This window comes from Rhagoletis zephyria, unplaced genomic scaffold (assembly GCF_001687245.7).
Source record: "Rhagoletis zephyria isolate East Lansing unplaced genomic scaffold, Rhagoletis_zephyria_1.1 Rzeph_scaffold_00327, whole genome shotgun sequence".
Taxonomy (NCBI): domain Eukaryota; kingdom Metazoa; phylum Arthropoda; class Insecta; order Diptera; family Tephritidae; genus Rhagoletis; species Rhagoletis zephyria.
In genome coordinates, this window is record NW_016157411.1 from 106413 (window position 1) to 125720 (window position 19308).

Consider the following 19308-nt stretch of genomic DNA (forward strand, 5'->3'; position numbering starts at 1 on the left):
TTGCTAGAACGATGGTCTTTGCGTTCTCAGGTTTAACATCCATTGGTCTTCTAAGGATCCTGAACCGTGCCGCGCATATGCCAAACACATTTTCAACCACGTTTATTGCTCGTGATATTCTGTAGTTAAATATTTTATGCGACATTACTTGTTCACGATAAGAGAATGGTTTCAAAATGTATGGTTGTTTTACACTTTTTTTATAAGTTTACTATGTGATGTTTTCGTTCTTGTGAATAATAAAAGCCTTGTGAAATAAAGTGCGACTTTTGTTGATTTTAAAAGAAAAAAATTAAATTTTGCATTTATTTTAACTTAAAAATCTAGGAGCTTAGTTTAAAAGAAAAAAATAATTATAAAAGTATCAATTTATATTCAAATTTCTAACTAAAATTCGAAGGTGTAAGATTTACCACCACGTCACAGACTACGTCCAAAAAATTCAACTCCATAGTTAAATGATAAAATTTAAAAAATTTACAGTTGAAATATGGTTTAGTGATGAGGAAGATGATGTGGATGCTAATAGATTAGTAGAGTTGGCTAAAGCAAAGAGGGAATTTCGAGATTCGTCGGATCCCTTGGAGTTGGAAGATGAAGTGTATGTACCTACATAAATTTGTGATGAATAGAAGTTGCGTTCCCGATGCTTCACTGTTTATAGGTTTTACAGGATTTGCAGGAAAATCTGTTTTCCTCATTAATAAACCCTCGACCTGAGCCGGCAAAACCAACAAATTAAGAATTCTCATTAATAAACTTTATGGAAGTTTAATAAATACGGTACGGTTTAGTTATTTGTACAATGATGTTGGGTATTTGTGTCCAAACACGTGACCCGAGTTTAAAAACTTTAACATACAAGTGTAGTGAAAGAATTAAACTTTAATTTAAAGATTAAAGATTTAAAGATTTCAAATTTCCGAGCACTAGTTAATTAATATATTATGCAGGTTTTTGTAAATTTTGATGTTGGTTTTGCGCAAAAACATTGTGGATGGCGTAGCCGGAGTTGTATATCTTTCACAATAGAAGTAGAGCTTCCTCCCCTACTCTTTCCGAAAATTCCTTTGCCTATGTCCTCATTCTCCAGCATCAGCTCGACCAACCGCGCAAGTTGCCTTTTGTTGCTTACAATTTTTGATCTGTAATTCAGACACATACATACATATGTATATTTCACAGTTTTTTACAACTTACAGATCACTTACTTACTTTTTATCCATTATAGTACCACTTTCTCATGTAAGTTTTATATACGCAAATTCCAACGACTAAAAAACAGCAATAGAAGGAAGAGCGATCAAAAAGCATTCACAGTCGCTAATTGAGCGACTAAGCGACACTCACAATAGCATCCATAATCGACAATCGCTTAATAGTCGTTTATCTACTGCCAATCGACATTCGCAATAGGGGTGATGGTAAAGGAAAAAAATACATATTTCCACACTTACCCCAGTTTTCGCTCCCGCTTGCAACGCGTGGTCCAATATAATTTAAGCAAAATGGTTCCGTTTGGCGAAAAGTTACGTATTTATACTTCAAATAATAACGGAGCAAGCGCACAGCGAAGCAAAGCGAGATTAAAACTGGGTTGCACATAAATTACATATGTTCACATTAAACAAATTTCATATCTTGTTCTATGTCTATTAGGCAATAACATCGATTCATTATAAACATTAAAACACCGAACTAATCTTCCACATTAAAAATGACCATAATTGAGAAAAATTACAAATACATTTTTATTCAGAATTTTCACCATGAAAATGGGAAAATTTTGGAAAACGCATAGTACCATCGGATAGCCCGTATAAAAATCTATAGAAATCATAGTTTTCGAATTATTGTTTTCATTTTCTGTCTAATTCCCAGGTAGTCGAAAAATAGCTTGTTTTGCACCGCTCAGCGCGCTTGGAACATTTGACGTGAATCGCCTCATATATAGAGACTGATTGATTGCTAAGGTTCATCATAAAAGTAGTTTAGCGATCCCGCATGCAACATTTTTCATACAAAATATGGGAGATAAAAAATACGAAGATTACCTTTAAAGTGTGTAAAATAACGTTACCCTTGAATCCCTTCAACACAAGGACAAGATTAATAGTAACTGTAGTTTTATTCGAAATTTTTCAAATAGTGTAGATCAACTTGAGAACAAGTAAGGGCAGAGAACGTTTATAAATGAGAAGGCGCATTTTCAGTGTGAACTAATTGCTGCCAGAAATTTTGGGGTGCGGTCGACCAAATATACCACTCGTCGACGAAATGCACCACTCGTTGACCAAATGCACCACTCGTCGACGGACGGTGTCGGCTGCCACCATACCAAAAATTTTTCCGTCTCACCACACTTCCGCCAAATTCACCATAGTTCAAAGCAAAATGAAAAAATAAGAACAAAACAGGAAAGAGGAACAGAAATATAATAAGCACTAGGCAGAGGGGATGCTTGCTTAGGCGAGCGTGTAGCATAGCTTAAAGCAAAATGAAAAATAAAAACGAATAACAAAAGATAAACAGAAATCTAATAAGTACTTGGCAGAGGGGGTGATTGCGGAGGCAGGCGCGTGCTTGTGTCGGATCAAAACAAACTCTAAAATAAAAATGGAAGTCAGAACGACAAGTGTACAGAAAGAAGCGCTGAAACGGGGAAAGGAGCGGGCTTTTGTACATTTGCTTGCTTGCCGAAAATATGATATTTGCGTGAAATCGATTTGCTGATTGCAAATTGATTTTTGCAAACATGTATGAATTTTTCTATTTCAGCTATGTTGATAAGATTTTCTAAGGCAATTTTTTTGAGTTTTTTCCGCAATTATCTAAAGTTATGTAAAGTGGACCTTTTTATATAAAACTACTTTATTACAATTTAATGAAACATATGTATGTGTGTATATATTTACTTATGCACATACACATATATACGTACATACATATACATATCTATGAATTGTACCAATTCATTAAATTGCACTAATGTATGCATCCGCAATCGGCAAATTTTTTCATTTCCATTTGCCGACGGCATTTTGCATGCGCAAGAATTTCCTGTTGCCAACAAATTGATGTACAAAAAATATACTTACTTATGTAATATACATACAATTACTTATGTTGACAAATTTAAGTTATTTTAGGTAATATTTTTATTTTATTTTTCAATGTAAGTTCTTAAACTATCTACATACAGAGAAATTCTTACACAAGTTTAAAAAACTGAAAGAAAATAAAAAATATAACAAAAATAAATACTGAAATGAAACAAATTAAAATTGTTTTTCTAAAACTTTTGGTTGGACACGAATTACGAATATGCCATCTCATATGAAGACAAATTCTCACACGATCATTTAAGATCATTTTTATTTTTCACCAGTTTTTAATACGACGATTCAATCCACTCGGTTGAAATCGTATGGTAATAGTTTAAAAACTTGGCTCGTGTGTGCAAATAAAATTTAACCACCTACATACATATGTAACTACTAACTCAATCCACATATATATGTATGTAGGTATATTATTCTACTTAAAAGGCATGCACTACTACTACGGTTAACTACTACAAAATTAAAAATGTTAGAAAAAAAGAAAATATACGAAAAAACATAAGGGAATATCTGAAAATAGAAGAAAAAAATCTGAAAATAGAAAAAGAAAATTAAAATTTAGATTTCATATTCAATTTCATAAGAAAATAGAAGAAAAAAAGCTGAAAATAGAAGAAAAAATCTGGAAATAGAAGAAAAAACTGAAAACAGAAGAAAAAATCAGCATTTTAGATACATAACTATGTATATGTGTCAATGTAATAATATGAACACTTTCGTGTATTTTACTTACGAGAAAAAAGCTGCTGCCGTCGCATGTTGCCTCCAATTTCATAGGCTCTTAGCTTGCAATTGAAAATGCCATTTCTTTCAATATTTTTTTTTTATTACATTTAATCTTTTCAATTTATTCTGTTTAAGACGCTCCATGTTTGCTTGGGCTTCATCTCCAGCCAACCATTTCGCGTTTTTAAACAGTAATACGGTTACCATGGAATTCAGAAGTTGCTTTCGGTGCTCAAAACAATCTCCCGCTTCTGAAAACCATTCCGAAAATTCTTCATTTGTTTTTTAATAAGCGCGTTAACAATTTGTTCATGAATTCCTACTGAATGAGTATATTTCTGAAAATAAAGGCTTATACCATGCCATCTGCATGCGCAATATTTCAAATACCCACTCAGTTNTGTGTGTTTGCAAACGAGCAATTTGTTGGTTTAACGCGACGTTTTCGTTTTGCAACTCTTCAATATGTATGTTCTGCTTTCTCGCGTTACCCTGATAAATACGCGCAGCCCGAGCGAAAGGCTCATGGTCGCAGAAACCAGGTTCATTGCTAAGGCCCTCCTCAGTGCCGCGAACATCAAAGCGCTGTCTTTTGACTTCTAAATCAGAGAATTGTTCGAATTGCTCGAGTGTCAAGTCGCCTTCCGACTTTATCGGAGCNCCAAATCTTCATCATCTTCGCAGTTTGTTCCTTTTATCTCAAATTTCCGTCTCAAAATTTTCATAGAAATTAAGCGAGCAACAATGTACTGAATTTCAGAGCCCGATGGATGCGTATTAATGCCCTGAGTTGAGCNATTTTTTTTATTTGGCAGAAATGACACTTTCAAATTACAAACTAAGGCCCAATTATTGAAGGCAACTTCCGTCTACGGGAAGCCAAATAGGGTCTGGTCGTCATGGTCGTCGCCTCAACGCAGCAACTGCGGTACCCCTTTGCCTCCTCAGTAGAATGCTTCAGAACGACATNGAAACCAGCAAAACACAAGGAATTCATATTTTTAGGAAGTTGAATCGACGAAATGAATTTAATATGGTCCTTAAGCCTGTTAAGCTTGTCTACAGAATCGCGCCAAATTGGACCCTTCAATGGGTTTTTATTATTTAATCTCTTACAATCGAGCTCATCGAACAAANTCAGAACGACATCTTCTTCTGGTCCTAAATAATTTATAATAAAAAATAAATAAAATAAAATATTATGAAACACATAAATCACTGAATGTACCATATTTGCTTATAAATAAAAAATTCTAAAGTCAAATGGCCTTATTCATAAAAAATAAAGTAGCTTTAAAAAAGGTTTATAAACTGAAAAATGTATGAAAACGTCATTTTATAAAGCTCTTTAAACCTACTTTATTTTTTATGACTAAGGCCAAAAATTTCTAAAATCAGTTCGCATCCCTCAAGGAAAAATATGCTCGTATATTTATTTCTTCAAGAAAATTTACAGCAAAAGCTTGAAATCCACCTCAAGAAAATTCATATGAAATATTTTTCATTATATCTGTTGCTTTAAAAAACATTTTGCCTTGGTTGTAAATTTGCTTGAAGAAATAAATATACGATTTCTTCAGATTTTCTTCAGATAACTTTAAAATATTCACGATATCCCGAAATCTTAACGAAATCTTCAGGAGTATCTGATTTCTGTAACGATTTTTTTCCGAATCTTCAAAGAAAATTATATGAAGTGGTTGACACGAACTCGTAAAGAAATTTCTTTACGAAAAATAAAGAAAATTCTGAAAAAGTCTGCAAGAAATTCTTCACACAGCAGCATTATTTTCATTTCTTCACAGATTTTCTTCCGAAATTTCATAAAAGAATGGAAGTGTGCGTAATTTATTTCATTTTAGAAAATTCGGCAAAAAATCGAATTAAATCTTAACGAATTCTTCAAAATTTCTTTACAATGCAGAATACTCTGAAAAAATGGTTTGCAGGGTACCTACTCACATAAATAAATGCATACATTTTCATTCCTACATATCAGAAGATAATTCACTGGACACACTAAAGCTACATATCAGTGGAAAATTTACTGAACACACTAAAGCTGGTACTTAAAGTTGGTTGCAGATTTTTTGACGAAAAACCCATTAAAAATTATTGCAAAAAGCTACAACTAACTTTAAGTACCGACTTAATTTTAACTATCCACTTCCTCAATAAATTATTAAATTCATCAATAATTATCCGTATATACAAAAACAGGCATAATAATTATACATAATCACTTTCACTAGTCACAAGGACCTGCCGGTGTCACCCATTTACACATTCACACACGTTTAAAATTTTGGAACACACACAAAGGAGCAAATGACATACATATGTACACACACAAACAAGCATAATACATACATATGGGCTATTCCGCGTAAAATAATAATTGCTATTCTTCGCAAAGTATACTGAATTTTTTTATGAAACTCGGTGCGGATACTAATGGAGGTCTTATTTAACTATATTTATTACTTTCACAATACTATATTTTATTATAACACTACAGTTATCACTTTTATTTACTCAAATATATTATCCTTAAAAGGTTCGCATGCGTTTGTAATACTTTAATATACAATTATTAATTAATTAATTAAGTGAAACGCGTTTATAAATGTCTTCACAAACGTTTGCTCATTTCACAAACAAGCAGAAATAACAACAGCTGACAGCATAATCACTTTCACCAGCACCATGGAATAGCCCATATGTATGCATATTTACTATTTTGGAATGCACTCATTGTATTGTATATATACATACATACGTACATACATATTCCTACACACATATGTCCACTGCACTCACTAATCAACTCCATGCACTAAACTTAATGAAAACAACTTACCAAGGTTGAGGGTTGGGACCGCCCCACGCTTCAGTCGCTGGCTTCCAACGGCGAAGTGAGGAAAGTGGGCGCCGCAAATGAAGGTGTTGGTTGGGGCAATGTGGGCGTCTGGCGAAATCCGGAGGTTTTGCCTCCACTTCTGGGCTATCTCCTCATCCTGTGGCCATGCATACAGTTTGGCGTCCAAGCTGGTGATGGGGCAGTCCCGGGCTACGCAGCGGCGAATGCTGGACATCTCGTCGATTTAGGGCGCGCGATAAGGTCAGGAAAAAAAATTCGCTTAAAAACCACGTCCGAACGGCTCGGAAAACTTTTCCGTATGAAAGACGTTAGCATTTTTTCTTTATAATCTTTCATTTTCGCGCATTTATACTTACCCAATCAGACTATAATAACGGTATTTAAACGGACCGATGTCAATGCAAAACAGACTTTCATTTGTAGGTGATTGACATATGTACATACATACATATATACGCGTTTGTACATATTTATGTATATACATATGTATCACGAAACTTATAAAGAGCCTATTGCGCATGTATACATAGATGAAATTTCATGAAATGCTACAATATATAGATATATGTATGTACGTTAGGGCGGGTCAATTTGTATGGATCGATTTTTTTCGACATTGTTCCTAGCATATTCGGATTCTTCATAAAATTCTAAGAAAAAAATTCCTCCAGACCATAGCTCTAAAGTCAATTTCGAGCCTGCGCATTTTTAAAAGAAGATATCTTATATATAAAATTGGATTGCTGTCCGTTAGCCTCGCTAAGACTTGAAAACAGCTTGACCGATTTGAATATTTTTATTTTTTTGGTTTGTTTTTTATAATATCCGGATTGTTAAAACCAGAAAAAATAGAGAGTTGCCACCTGTTTAAAAATCCCAATATAAGTAAATTAATTACATAAATTAGATATTGCAATATGGGTGTCAAAAGAAAGAGGTTATGAAGGCTTACAGGCAAAAATATTTTTGAGGGGGGTTGCCACCTGTTTCAAAATTTAGTTAAATAAAATTGATAAGATAAATTAAATATTGCAATATGGGTATCAAATTAAAAGGGTTTAAGAAGGCTTACTACTGAAAATATTTTTGAGTCGAGTTGCCACCAATTTCGAAAATTTAATTCAATTAAGTTAATAAGATAAAGTATGTATTATAATATAGGTGTCGAGCGAAAAGTATTTGAAAAATTATTGATTAAGGAATATTCTCTATAGGCCTGCCACCTACCTGAGCGGTAAAAACTAAAAGCCATACTCGCAAATATTGTTCAAAACTTTTGAGGCTCGCATCAATGTGGAATACTGTAACTCCGTCAAGATAGTGTTTATTGATGGCAAACAAAGTACTATCATGTTTGGCAATGATATCACCCCATCGAACAATGCACTCAGCCTCGATATAAAAAGAGAACAAAAGCCGAAGTATTAGCCGAAGCAGTTCATACAAATGTTCCACAATTGAACTAACAAAAAAATATGGCCTACGACTCTTTTATAGAAGCTGTGGACACTGGAGTAAAATTTAAACAAAAAAACAAAACCGACTTCAATTCTCATATACAAATTTAAAAGTACCGTTATTTTCTTCATGGCCCAATTATCGGATCTACACTCAATTAGTAGGAGACTACCTCTGAGGAACCACCTTTCCTTTCAAAAAGAATTATAGAAAACGGATAACGTAGTCCAAAGTTACGCGGTAACATACATAAAAACATATTCCGACGAATTGATAAAATATGCAGATTAATATTTAATAAAGTGTTACGGATATATTTTTTTTAATACAAACCTGTGCTTGGGAGCTTATTGATACGAAAAATTAATTTCTGATATCTATTTTTTATTTAAAGAACCGCAAGATTGCACTACAAAGCAAATTACATATTTTTTACTATTGTAACGGGAGAAGTTACTGTATGTATTTTTTTATATGTACAGTGTCGAACAAAAGTTTTGGCACAGTAAATTTTCGCATTACATATATGCAAAATTTTTAATTTATTTCCGATAATTTTTTATAAAAACATAGTTCATACTACACTAAAACACATAAAAATCAAATGTGTAAACTTTGTGAAAAACTCAGGAAAATTCAATAAATCTGCATACTAATTTGCAATTTTATATTCAGATTTTCAAGCAACTTCAAACCTGCACTTTGATAAACTAAAATTGAATGGATTATTAAACTGCATACTTGGAATTTTTCTAAAAAATACTTTGCCTATATTGCGTAAAATTTACTGTGCCAATACTTTTGTTCGTTACTGTAAGTTTAAGGGTTTATTTACCCTTAACTTTAAAAAACCAAAAAAAAATTTACAATATTTCAAATTATTTTTCGAATCATACTTTTTTTTATGATTAACAATGTATTTATTTTTTTTTTTGGTTTTAGATCCTTTTTGCTTTCAACACGAGGTATCTTTTTTCTAGTTTCTATTGTCATAGCCATAACTCACTCTCTATTTTTATCAATCAATCAATCAATGAATCAATTTTATAATTTTTTTCGGCATTTTTCCTAATTACAAGTAGAGCTTTATAAAACTTTTATAACACCAAATGTTTATCAAGCTTGGGATTTTATGTTATCCGGGCAGGCTTATTAATTTAGCCAGAGAATATGTTTTCTTTATAAAGTTTACCCAGTTACCCATTTTAAACTGCTACCTGTACTGTATCAGCGGTTAAAACTTGTTAAATTTTTATTTAAAATTTTCGGTAAGGAATAAGCGAGTGGATGAAAAATATATAAACCGTAAGAACGGCCCATATATATGTATATGAAAGAATACACACATGCGACGACTCTAGCCATTGTGTGTCACTCCTTTAAATTATAGTTATTTTTTTCTTATTGTATTAAAAAAATAACGTTCGTAACACTTTAGTAAATATTAATCCGTATATTAACTGAGTATATATTAAAGACTAGAAGATGACCCGGTGAACTTCATATCATCTATAATTTATTTGAATTTAACTTTGATAAATTATAACAAATCTTCAAAATGCAATACAATGAGATCACTAATACTGCATGCTGTTATAGCTGATAAAAGATTCCACACTTATAAGATGTGCCACGCCCCTTTTTACAAACTCATTTATATACATATATCTTTCCATAAGCACCTACCATAGGTATCTGCGCATTTCAAATTTCGAGTTCATGTGACTATAAATCCGAAGTTAGAGCTGATTAAAAATGTTCACTATGGGAGGTATACCTCATCCCCCTCCCCCCCTCGGAGAGTTTCAATTTTTTTACCCTATTATAGGTCCAGGAGTAATGGCAATACTTTGGCAAAATTTTATTCGATTCTGTACATCCGTTCAGGCTGCAACCTGGTACATACATGCATACATACTTCCACAAATATATAGTAGATTTGCTTTGAAGCGCCATCTTGCACAACTCATTATTACAAAAAAAACATTCCTAACACTTTAGTAAATATTAATCTGATTATGATTAAAATTGCGCAGGCTCGAAATTGATTCTAGAGCTATGGTCTAAAGGGCTTTTTTTTCTAGAATTTTATGTAGAATACGAATCTGCTAGGAACGATGTCGAAAAAAAAAATTGACCCGCCCTAATGTACGTATATATATGTGGATAGATATGTGTATGTACGTATGGATTGTGGAAAATATTCCCTCAGAAAATCTTATCAAGTTAGCTGAAATAGAAAAATGCATACATGTTTTGCTGAAATAGAAAAATTCATACATGTTTGCAAAAATCAATTTGCAATCAACAAAATCAGGTACGATTCATAGATATGTATATGTATGTACGTATATATGTGTATGTGCATAAGTAAATATATACATACATACATATGTTTCATTAAATTGTAATAAAATAGTTTTATCTAAAAAGGTCCACTTTACATGACTTAGATAATTGCGGAAAAAAGTCAAAAAATTGCCTTTGAAAGTTTTATCAACATAGCTGAAATAGAAAAATTCATACATGTTTGCAAAAATCAATTTGCAATCAGCAAATCGATTTCACGCAAATATCATATTTTCGGCAAGCAAGCAAATGTACAAAAGCCCGCTCCTTTCCCCGTTTCTCCGCTTCTTTNACAAAATCAGGTACGATTCATAGATATGTATATGTATGTACGTATATATGTGTATGTGCATAAGTAAATATATACATACATACATATGTTTCATTAAATTGTAATAAAATAGTTTTATCTAAAAAGGTCCACTTTACATGACTTAGATAATTGCGGAAAAAAGTCAAAAAATTGCCTTTGAAAATTTTATCAACATAGCTGAAATAGAAAAATTCATACATGTTTGCAAAAATCAATTTGCAATCAGCAAATCGATTTCACGCAAATATCATATTTTCGGCAAGCAAGGAAATGTACAAAAGCCCGCTCCTTTCCCCGTTTCTCCGCTTCTTTCCGTACTTCCATTTTTATTTTAGAGTTTGTTTTGATCCGACACAAGCACGCACCTGCCTCCGCAAGCACCCCCTCTGCCAAGTACTTATTAGATTTCTGTTTCTCTTTTGTTATTCGTTTTTATTTTTCATTTTGCTTTAAACTATGCTACACGCTCGCCTCCGCAAGCATCCCCTCTGCCTAGTGCTTATTATATTTCTGTTCCTCTTTCCTGTTTCGTTCTTATTTTTTCATTTTGCTTTGAACTATGCTAAATTTGGCCGAAGTGTGGTGAGACGGAAAAATTTTTGGTATGGTGGCAGCCGACACCGTCCGTCGACGAGTGGTGCATTTGGTCAACGAGTGGTGCATTTCGTCGATGAGTGGTGTATTTGGTCGGCCGCACCCCAAAATTTCTGGTAGCAATTGGTTCACCCTGAAAATGCGCCTTCTCATTTATAAACGTTCTCTGGTAAGGGATACTTCAATACATTGTAATCAAAATTGTGGCATTTTGGGACAAAACGGCAGCGGGTCCAATATTCTAGAGCTCTTACTTGTTCATAATTGGCATACCGCGTTCGTGTAATTTTTTGACTGTCGCACAGTGTTTTTACAAGACGATTTAAATAAGGGGTCAGGTACTACAGCGACGCCAACTCTCAAGCGGTAAATCACACACGTCGCGTTTTCGCCGTTAACTATGTTTACGCCTTTACTTCTTTACTTTTTTTATTACTTTACATAACACTTAACTAAATGCCAATGGTTCCTAAATAATTTCATGAAATTATTCTGCAACATACTTAAAGTAATATGTGCACCCACTTTAAACTTACACTCTAACTAATACTTCTTGTTTTAACTAATTCGTTTAAATTTTGATAGCTCGGATCTTTAATGAAAAACTCTGTCAAAAAAGTAAAAGAAGGGCGATCTTTTGGATTATATTGCCAGCAATTTTCCATAACGTTATATACATTCGTAGGGCAGGGCAACGGTTGCGGCAGACGTTTTCCATCCTCAATTAGTTGTACAACTTCAGAACCAAGCACTTCTCCATAGGGCGCTTCCCCTAGTGAAAACATTTCCCACAATGTTACACCATAGGACCATACGTCACTTGAATGTGAAAAAATTCCATTTTTATAGCTCTCGGGAGCATACCTTTTTTAAAAATTTGTGTGAAATTATTATTAATATGAAATAAATAAATAAAAAAGTTAAATTACCATTTAATAGGCCATTTTCCACCATGCTGTGCTTCATAGAAATCATGTTCCGACCCCAAAGCTCGAGATAAACCAAAGTCACCTATTTTTGCTTGATGAAACGATGCTAATAGAATGTTCCGCGCTGCCAAATCGCGATGTACAAAATGATGGGTCTCCAAATATAGCATTCCTGAGGAAATTATAATTAATATTGTTTATGTTTTTATTTAATTTTATATACCGCAAGCTATCTGCGATGCCCATAGTTTTAACTCGCGATTTGGATCAATTTTTGTTCGATTTGCTTTTATAAAAGTCAACATCGAGCCAAGAGGGACCAACTCTTGTATCATAATTAATGTTTCCATCTTAGATACTCCAATTAGCTGCACAATACAATGATGATTTAAACGAATCATCACAGATGCCTCTCGCAAAAAGTCATTTTTACTAGCGCGACAATGTTCTTTATGCAATGTTTTGATTGCTACATCCCCATTGAAATTATTGTCAATATGTCCAGGCTTATGTCCTTTTAATCTTCCTCGATAAACGGACCCAAATTCTCCTTCCCCAATAAGATTTCCCAATTCGATATTTTCGAAAGGTATACAAAACTCCATGGTAACTTCATTAAAAAAGTTAACGATTTCATTATCCTTTAAAGAATTAAAAGTATGCAAATCCAGTCGTTCAGGATACATTAAATGCCCTATTGGACTACGACCATCTACTTCTGCGAGATTATCTTCGGCGCTTTTATTGCTCTGCTGATCGACTTGATTGATATGCTCACCCTCTTCGCATTTTATCCTGAAAGAGCCGAAATTTTACATAAAAAGAAACTTTTTATTTTTAGTATATTGCTGTTCCAAAAAATATCTGTTTGCTGATGAAATCAGTTCAGGGTCTGATATGAACTTGCGCACGTAATATGTATGTTTATAGAAAAGAGTTGTTCTAACTTGTTACTTCTTGAAATCCTGAAAAAGACCTAATACGGACAGACTATTTATTCAGCGGACTCTAGCAAGATTTACTATAACCAGTACTATGACAATACGGGTAGAGAATGCAGCTAAACGAAATCTATGTCAGGAGAACAGGACGAATAAACTTTGCGTGAACTTATGTATTCCAAAAACAATTTGCTGTGCCTCGATAAGAAAGCTCGGTGAGGAAAGATGAAATGTGCTACTTACTAAGTAAGTACAAACACAAGTACTTAATATACAAGTACAAAATACGTATTTGTATTTTGTATTTAAATATTTTTTTACAAGAGTATTTTTTATTTGTATTTTAAATACTTTTTAATAGTAAATATACTTTGTATTTTAAAACACTTTTTCTTTTGTTCATTATTCATTATTACAAGTATTTAAAATACTAATACAAAATATGCATTTATATCTAAATATTTTCATTTTTGTTGTTATTTAATTTTGGTTACTTTTTTATAAAAATATAGTTCATTCTATCAGGGACCGTAAATAACAGTTACTTTTTTCAATAGTTAAACTTGGCCAGATATTTTTAAGTGGAAAATAAAAGTATTTTCCTAATAATAAACAAACCGCTTATCCAAATTAAACAAGTTTGGTATTAACTGAAAGAGGACTAAAGTAGCTTTAAAACCGAAATGGTTTAACGAGGAGAGCCAGCGGAAAGCCAGCTATTGAAAAATATTTCAATAAAAGTTGTTTTTAATTACCATAGAACAAACCCAGGGTCAGGTATATGCATTTTCATTCAGAGCTTTTTTAATTAAATTTCGTAGAAGGATTCTGAGTATGCAGTAGAGGTTTACGCCGATATATATTGCGACGACGTCGTTAATCTTAGAAATAATCGGCGGCGGCGGCGACGCCGGCGTCTTAAATAGCGCCGGCGCATCTGGCCATTAGCCACAAACGAAAGAACGTAGGAAACCAATTCTTGTTAAACTGTAACGCAAAATATTATTGAAAAGGCGCCTAATAAATATTTGGAATCGGTGCATATATGCTTGTTTATTGAAGTAATTTAATATAAAAGATAATCGATTGACCAATCAGATAATATAAAAATTAAATCGAATAACCTCACGGCCAGAATTGTGTTGCAAAATAGTCACTACGATATCACTTCAATTTTCCTCCCAAATCACTCCGAAAGACTTCACTCGAAAATTAGCAAATGACAGGACTGCTACCAAATAAAAGGGTAGTTCCATACAATATTTACACCGCAATATTTTTATTAGTGTTAAATATATTTTTACTTTCTTAAACGAAAAAAGGAGGCGACCTATTTTTTTCGTCGCGATATTCGAAAATATCGAAATAAATCTCCGAAATTTCGAACTCATAAAGAATTATCTTTTTCACTTTTTTGCAGTTAATAAACTATTTGTGGGAGAAAATCATTTAAGCAATCCTCGGCTTTTCATTAAAGTGTGATATAGATTTAAATAAATAATTTTTGAACTAAAAAAATGAATTTTAGTCTTTATATTGAAACCTAATTGCCGCGCAAAAATCTTGCCATTCAATGACATTATTCTGTTTATGGAAACGCGAGTACCAATCTCTTGTCTTTCCGGTAAGAAGAAGAGGTATGTGCTTACAAAGTAAATTGAAGTCACCGTTTAAATGAGCACAAGTGAGGGCTCCAACCCGATACAAAAATTCTTCAACCGTCCAATTCTGTATAATATTAACTACTTTATCTAGACGAAAACTTTGACTACTGTGAATGTTACCTTGGCTACTATCCCTAAAATTTCGCTCAGACTGACAACTGTATGACTGATTCGCAGTCCTCAACTGATTCAGATTTAATCCAGCCAACATTCTAGTAACACTTTCTTCAACGATTTGAGATACACGATTGTAGTCTACTTCAGCACTCGGATTTCGATTGTTTATCTCGGGGTTACTGGGGTTTGATTCACGTTAAACGCAAGGCTACTATCTGCATCTGCATCAATTAAAGGCAGAGACATTTGCCTTCGTTTAGCGACTTAGATGCGGGACTATGGGTACTACGATAACTACGGGTTACTTGCCTATGTCCTGCTTCACGTTTTCGATAATTGGAACCTGGTTTGTTTTGCAAAGTTTGACCTTGCTCTTTAATTGTTATCGGTAAGCAATCCTTGATGTGACAGAGCCTTTTACAACAAGGACACTCATTCTGTTCTTTCAGCCATTTCGAAATACATTCTCTATGGTACACGTGATTACATAAAGTGATAACACAATCATCGCTTTCGGTCATAATTTGCTGACAAATTGTGCAATTGCATGCCTCGATGGCAACGGCCGACAGTCCGGGAAGATTTTCATTACTCCGTGTAACTGGCATTTTGAACACCCTTCCAAATGTAAAAAAAAATCAAAAATATCTGATTNCAATCATCGCTTTCGGTCATAATTTGCTGCCAAATTGTGCAATCGCATGTCTCGTTGGCAACGGCCGACAGTGCGGGAAGATTTTCATTACTCCGTGTAAATGGCATTTTGAAAATCATTCCAAATGTAAAAAAAAAAAAATCAAAAATATCTGACTGTAGGATATCGTTTCCTCGCCGGTAAAACTGGTGGTTTTTTCAGGTAATGTAGGTTTGTACTGAAAATTTTTGTTGAGTTGAAAGAGATGGAAAATAAAAATTGGGCTAATGATTTAACTTAATAAAGCGAGAAAAAAAATAAACACAGACGTTGCTTTCTAACTTTCGGACGGAATTTCTGAGGTTTTCTCTGAGTCGGAGTCCGCATTCCAGTATTTTAGAAAGAAAAAAAAAAAACGTTATAAGCAAAAAATAAGAACGAATCAAACTAACAATAATAAATACGACTACCACGAAGGAAATGGTTAACTTCTTCGCNAGTCAATGCCAAAAACATTTAGAAAAATCCTACCAGAAAAGAACAAATGAATCATACAATATAACAAATCAATTTCCTAAATGCACTTGGCCAAAACTATATTATTGTCCAGACTCCAGAAACTTTTCAAGAGGTTACAATATTTGGTTAAGAACCCTATACTGAAAAATCCTTCTATCAAATCCAAGAACCTTGAACAAAAGAAAAATCTGTATTTACTGTTGGAATTGAACTTTATTACTACCGGATTACAGAGCAAAACAAGTCAGAATATTTTCGTTTTCGGATCTTTAACAAAGAAGTTCGTTTANAAAGTAAATTGAAGTCACCGTTTAAATGAGCACAAGTGAGGGCTCCAACCCGATACAAAAATTCTTCAACCGTCCAATTCTGTATAATATTAACTACTTTATCTAGACGAAAACTTTGACTACTGTGAATGTTACCTTGGCTACTATCCCTAAAATTTCGCTCAGACTGACAACTGTATGACTGATTCGCAGTCCTCAACTGATTCAGATTTAATCCAGCCAACATTCTAGTAACACTTTCTTCAACGATTTGAGATACACGATTGTAGTCTACTTCAGCACTCGGATTTCGATTGTTTATCTCGGGGTTACNCCAAATGTAAAAAAAAAAAATCAAAAATATCTGACTGTAGGATATCGTTTCCTCGCCGGTAAAACTGGTGGTTTTTTCAGGTAATGTAGGTTTGTACTGAAAATTTTTGTTGAGTTGAAAGAGATGGAAAATAAAAATTGGGCTAATGATTTAACTTAATAAAGCGAGAAAAAAAATAAACACAGACGTTGCTTTCTAACTTTCGGACGGAATTTCTGAGGTTTTCTCTGAGTCGGAGTCCGCATTCCAGTATTTTAGAAAGAAAAAAAAAAACGTTATAAGCAAAAAATAAGAACGAATCAAACTAACAATAATAAATACGACTACCACGAAAGAAATGGTTAACTTCTTCGCAGTTTGCCATCTGGAGCGAAGGCCTAAATGCAAAAAGTCCAGCGAATGTTACAAAAACAATTTTATTTTAAATTAAGGTTCGGTTTCCGGTGGTAANAGTTTGCCATCTGGAGCGAAGGCCTAAATGCAAAAAGTCCAGCGATTGTTACAAAAACAATTTTATTTTAAATTAAGGTTCGGTTTCCGGTGGTAAACATTTTCGGAGTCAATGCCAAAAACATTTAGAAAAATCCTACCAGAAAAGAACAAATGAATCATACAATATAACAAATCAATTTCCTAAATGCACTTGGCCAAAACTATATTATTGTCCAGACTCCAGAAACTTTTCAAGAGGTTACAATATTTGGTTAAGAACCCTATACTGAAAAATCCTTCTATCAAATCCAAGAACCTTGAACAAAAGAAAAATCTGTATTTACTGTTGGAATTGAACTTTATTACTACCGGATTACAGAGCAAAACAAGTCAGAATATTTTCGTTTTCGGATCTTTAACAAAGAAGTTCGTTTAGCAAAAATGNACAAAAATGCTTTTATACTTCCATACTTGCGTTGCCCCACGTTGGGCGCTAAAAAATGTAATGGTCGATCTTAGCTGACAGCAGCTGAGCAGAGGTCTTCCTAGTGGGAAAGTTTAAATAGATTTAAAAATTACTTTGTTAGCGTGTAGAAAGCCGGACGGGACCCATTGATCTAGGCTAGTCTTCAGTGGCTGGGGTGGTTCTTGGCAATTCTACCAGCTATCCTCACTAATACATTTTATTATTATAGAGTCCCTATTAACATTACAAAAAAATTAAACCAAAATAAAAAAATACATGGGTATATCTTAATAACCGCTGCACCAATTTCTTCCAAACTTGGCACAGTTGTTGGTCTTGGTACAGCATACTAAATGGCCGAAAATGTAAAAAATCGGACAATAACCACGCCCACATCCTATATAACGGTAATTTAGAGAAATACAAAGTCTTCGATAAATCAGTAAATATTAAAGCTAATTTATTCAAAATTGAGCTTGCAACAATTCTTTACAAAGAAATACGTTTATGGTAAAATTTTGGAAAATGGGCGTGGCACCGCCCACTTATGATCACATATATGTATCTCGGTAACCGTTCTACCAATTGTACCAAACATAAAAGCAAAACGTTGAAAATTATTGAAATCGGACTACAATTACGGTCGCTTTTCATATAACGGCAACTTTCAGAAATGCTTGAAACTGCAATATTTCGAAATTTAAGGACGCTAGAGAATTTTCACTATCACTATCTGGTGAGCGGTAAGGGAACGAAAGTTTCACTATCACTGACTATTTACATTAGTTTACAAATTTAGGAAAAGTTTGCCAACTTTGCAAATTTCTTAGTTACCCGATTCTATAGTTCTTTATACCAGATCAAAGGACTTAAGGCATCCTTTCGTTATTGAATACAATACTTCTAGTGAAAGTGTCAGAAGCTAAACCCAATTTTATACCCGAGCGCACTTGCGCACAAGGGTATATTAACTTTGTTCACATAACGGTTGTTTGTAACAGCCAAAACGAATCGAGATAGATATAGACAAATGTATACATAAATGCTCAGAATGAATAGAGATGTCGATTAAGCCATGTCTGTCTGTCCGTTCGTCTGCCCGTCTGTCCGTCTGTCCTTGTAAACGATAACTCGGGCAAAACTTGAGATATCTAATCGAAATTTAGTATGTAGGTTTCCATTTATCCAAGGTAGGTTGGTATTTGAAATGATTTGATGGGCGAAATCGGACTGTAACCACGCCCACTTCCCATATAACGGTAATTTTCAGAAATACGAAAACTGCGATATTTTAGTAACTACTGAAGATTATTCACTCAAAATTGATATTTATAATACATTTTAGAGGGAAAATAAGAATATTATAAATTTTTGGAAAATAGACGTAGCCACGCCCAGTTGTTGGCCTTGATACAGCATACTAAATGGCCGAAACTTCTAAAAATCGGACGACAACCACGCCCACATCCCATATAACGGTAATTTAGAGAAATACAAAATCTTCGATAAATCAGTAAATATTAAAGCTAATTTATTCAAAATTGATGCTTGCAACAATTC

General features: G+C 33.6%; 1 protein-coding gene across 4 annotated transcripts in view; it reads right to left on the reverse strand.

The window, feature by feature from the left end:
• Positions 1 to 11008: 11008 nt before the first annotated feature.
• Positions 11009 to 19308, reverse strand: part of Shark (SH2 ankyrin repeat kinase) — a 52352-nt gene continuing 44052 nt past the window's right edge. For 3 of the 4 annotated variants that reach the window (XM_017610640.1, XM_017610641.1, XM_017610638.1), the window contains 3 exons: positions 12596 to 13167; positions 12373 to 12544; positions 11009 to 12307 (listed from right to left, as the gene is read on the reverse strand). In XM_017610640.1, the coding sequence (XP_017466129.1) occupies positions 11983 to 12307; positions 12373 to 12544; positions 12596 to 13167 (1069 nt within the window). In that variant the 3' untranslated portion in view covers positions 11009 to 11982. The remainder of the gene's footprint in view (positions 12308 to 12372; positions 12545 to 12595; positions 13168 to 19308) is intronic. The other variant, XM_017610639.1, reaches the window with a different exon arrangement.